Here is a 3,556-nt window from a genome sequence, read left to right as displayed (position 1 = left end):
GCTTGCTTCCCAACCACATGGTTTCGGGTTCAGTCCCACTGCGGGGCACCTTGGGCAAGTGTCTTCTATATAGCCTCGGGCCGACCAAAGCCATGTGAGTGGATTTGGTAGACGGAAACTGAAAGAAGCCCGTCGTGTATATATACTTGTGTGTCTGTGTTTGGTCCCCGCATCATCGCTTGATACTCGGTGCTGGTGTGTTTACGTCCCCGTAATTTAACGGTTCGGGAAAAGAAACCGATAGAATAAGTACTGGGGTGGATTTTAATTGAAAGTGGTGCTCCAGTATGGCCATAGTCAAATGACTGAAAATATAAAGCAAACGCATAGTGCGTGTGTGTGTGAAAAGTATATGGTCAGTATTTATTTGTAGCGGATATTATCTACAAAGTTATCTCCCTTGTTAGCTGGAAATTTTTACTTTCACTTTAGTTTCTAGGAAATCTACTTGTTTACTACGAAACTGACTCACACACACAGACACACTTTCTCTTTCTGCCATCCAACTGTAAGTTTGTTAGTCACAGCTCGTGCTTTTACAAGGCTGTACATTCACAATATCAGCTGTGTCTCAATTCCAAGAAAATAATTACTGACTGGATTACATTGCTTCACATCTATCTCGATCGACATTAGATTCTGTTTAATACTTTGTCTCTCGTTATTATTACTACTTTTTTTCACGAGATATAAAATTAGTTGAATTCTATAATTTCCATAACTGCCCACCCATTCGAACACGATGTGCACCGAACTAAGTCCAGATGAGATCCGCTATTCTCAGGATTCTATAAGCAACACATTTCATAACGGAGAAACATTAGAAAAAGTGATTTCAACTATTATCGGTGGTGAAACTATGCCAGACAACATGACAAAAACAGCAGTTTTCAAAGAATATGGGAAATACTACGCTTGTGACAATAGAAAGCTTTACGTTCTGAAAGAAGTGCAACGTCGTAGCAAACCAAACTTTAAGATCGAGGCGAAAGTTGTGAGGCCCCGTGATAAATCGAAGTTCACAACGAAGAACGATGGTGCTAGTATAAGAATTCGATGTCCATCTAGTCGTGGTGGAACGGTCAGGAGTCCAAATGGCGCGAAACGTTATTCAAGTCACAATGATCCCGTAATGGACGATTTGGCCTATGACATTGAATGTTCACTCAACTTAGATCGTTTGTTCGGCGCTGATGTCCTCTTGGCAGAGGAAATTGAATGTGAACAAGAATACGATCGTTTGTTCGGCGCTGATGTCCTCTTGGCAGAGGAAATTGAATGTGAACAAGAATACGATCGTTTGTTCGGCGCTGATGTCCTCTTGGCAGAGGAAATTGAATGTGAAAATGACCATATCACTGGTCTTGAGTTCGACTTGGCAGAGGAAATTGAATGTGCACTCTACCTCGATCGTGTGTCTAACGCTTTTTTCGATATGGACGAATTGTTTGACTAAGCTCACTCAGCTTAGATTATATGCTCGGGGCATTCTTTCGATATAATTCGACAAAATCAAAACATTTCACTTAGGGTTATTTCCGTGGGTTGTGGAGTAACAGATAAGCCTGCAATGTCTCATTTTAAACTTAAAGAAAAAAAAAAAGAAAAAAAGCCTTGCATATTTGTTCTTACCTGTTTCATGTGTGTATGTAAAATCCGCAAATTTCCAAGCAGAAAACAAGAATCGAACTGTCATTTGATTCCACGGAAATACCCAAAGTGAAGTGTTTTGATTTTGTCGAGTTATATCGAAAGAATGCCATGCCGCTCGGGGGATGATATGGACAGTCTTGAAGATATGGAATGATTTTGATTATGACTGTACCTTTGATTTCTAAACGGACGATGTTGAACGTTTAAACTTCTGTGAGTATATCAACGCTATTCATTATATTTGAAGGTATGGACGATCTTGAATATTTAAGTTATAATGATTGTAGCTCTGATATCTAAGTGAACGATGTTGAACAATTAAATTACTATACATATATCAACAGTGTAGCGAATCTTGCATGCATGAAGCGGATTCGATCCACCATAGTCAAATTTAAATCGACATTGCTTCAGAACTTTTCCCACGGTGGAACAATGGTTTTTCTCTGAGAGCAATTTTTTTACATTTTCCAGATGCCTTTAGCTAGGCTGAAAAAATGTCTTTTCACCACTTGACCCTTTCTAACCTCTTCTACTTCACCAAAAGCTAGAATAGAGATAACAAGACCACCGACTAAATCTATTGTTCTCAATGATATATCTATCCTTCTGGATCTTTATATAAGCAAGCACACCCCCAAGCAAAAAGGAGTTAGTAACTTGTCGTCAACTGAAAGAGGCAGTTCGTGACGACTCAATTAGTAAGGATGGTCAGTGAGAGAAATAAAAATTCCTACCAACAGCTTCAGACAACGTCTCACTCTCACTAGCTCCAATTCTGTTCTCTTACAACAGTCTATCTGTCTCCACAATTGCTTCTAAACAGAATAGCCATCTTCCCCTTTTCCTGGTGAGGATGTAGTCAATTTGACTGGTGTGTCCACCAGATCAATATGTATGTATGTATGTATATATATATATATATATTTATATATATATATATATGTATGTATATATATGTATGTATATATATGTATGTATATATATATATATATGTATGTATGTATGTGTATATATATATGTATGTATATATATATATGTATGTATATATATATGTATGTATATATATATGTATGTATATATATATGTATGTATTATATATATATATGTATGTATGTATGTGTATATATATATGTATGTATATATATATATGTATGTATATATATATGTATGTATATATATATGTATGTATATATATATGTATGTATATATATGTGTATGTATATATATATATGTATATATATATGCATATATATATATATGTATATATATATGTGTATATGTATATATATATATGTGTGTATATATATGCATGTATATATATATGTGTGTGTATATATATGTATATATACATATGTATAAATTAAAACAATATCTATGAATCTGATCATAAAATAGCCAACATACTCATATCGAAATGTAGCCACACGGGCAATCTTTCGTCTCTAGTAGACCTTTCCGTCGATTTCCGTAAAATTTTTTTTTTTTTTTTTTACATATGGGCTTGCGGGAACTTTTGAAGTAATGAGAGCGAAAGAGACTAAGAGAAAGCGATTTTATGACGAGGGAAGTTCTTTTGAAGTTACCGTGCATGTGAAGCATTGATGTACATGTGTGTGTGTGTGTTTGATGGGGTGTGGGAGACAGACAGTATGTTGTGTAAGTGAAGTGCTTCTGTTAGTGTGTGTGAAGAGACAGAGTAATGTGTGAAAGAAAGAGATAACTGAAATTTTTTACTCGGTGTATGTGTATATGTATGTATATTACTTCAAAAGTTCCCGCAAGCCCATATGTAAAAAAAAAAAAAAATTTACGGAAATCGACGGAAAGGTCTACTAGAGACGAAAGATCGCCAAAGATTGCTTTATTTATTTTACAAATCAAAACAAAAATAAGGTTCTAT

The 3,556-nt window shown here is 35.4% G+C and overlaps 1 protein-coding gene across 2 annotated transcripts; it reads left to right on the top strand.

Annotated features, from left to right (window-relative positions):
* The first annotated feature begins 429 nt into the window (after positions 1–429).
* LOC118767837 lies at positions 430–1,606 on the top strand. Of its 2 annotated transcripts, none has more exons than XM_036513115.1 (2): positions 430–1,139; positions 1,170–1,606. In XM_036513115.1, the coding sequence occupies exons 1-2, from the start codon at positions 743–745 to the stop codon at positions 1,454–1,456; spliced, it is 684 nt and encodes a 227-aa protein (XP_036369008.1). In that variant the 5' UTR covers positions 430–742; the 3' UTR covers positions 1,457–1,606. The 2 variants fall into 2 exon arrangements, with proteins under 2 accessions (XP_036369008.1, XP_036369009.1); XM_036513116.1 differs by having other exon boundaries at positions 432–1,210; positions 1,331–1,606.
* The last annotated feature ends 1,950 nt before the right edge of the window (positions 1,607–3,556 follow it).

The sequence above is a fragment of the Octopus sinensis genome, linkage group LG25, assembly GCF_006345805.1.
Source record: "Octopus sinensis linkage group LG25, ASM634580v1, whole genome shotgun sequence".
In the NCBI taxonomy this organism is placed as follows: Eukaryota; Metazoa; Mollusca; class Cephalopoda; order Octopoda; family Octopodidae; genus Octopus; species Octopus sinensis.
The sequence above is the reverse complement of the archived record's forward strand: the minus strand, read 5'-3'. Positions and strand labels throughout refer to the sequence as shown.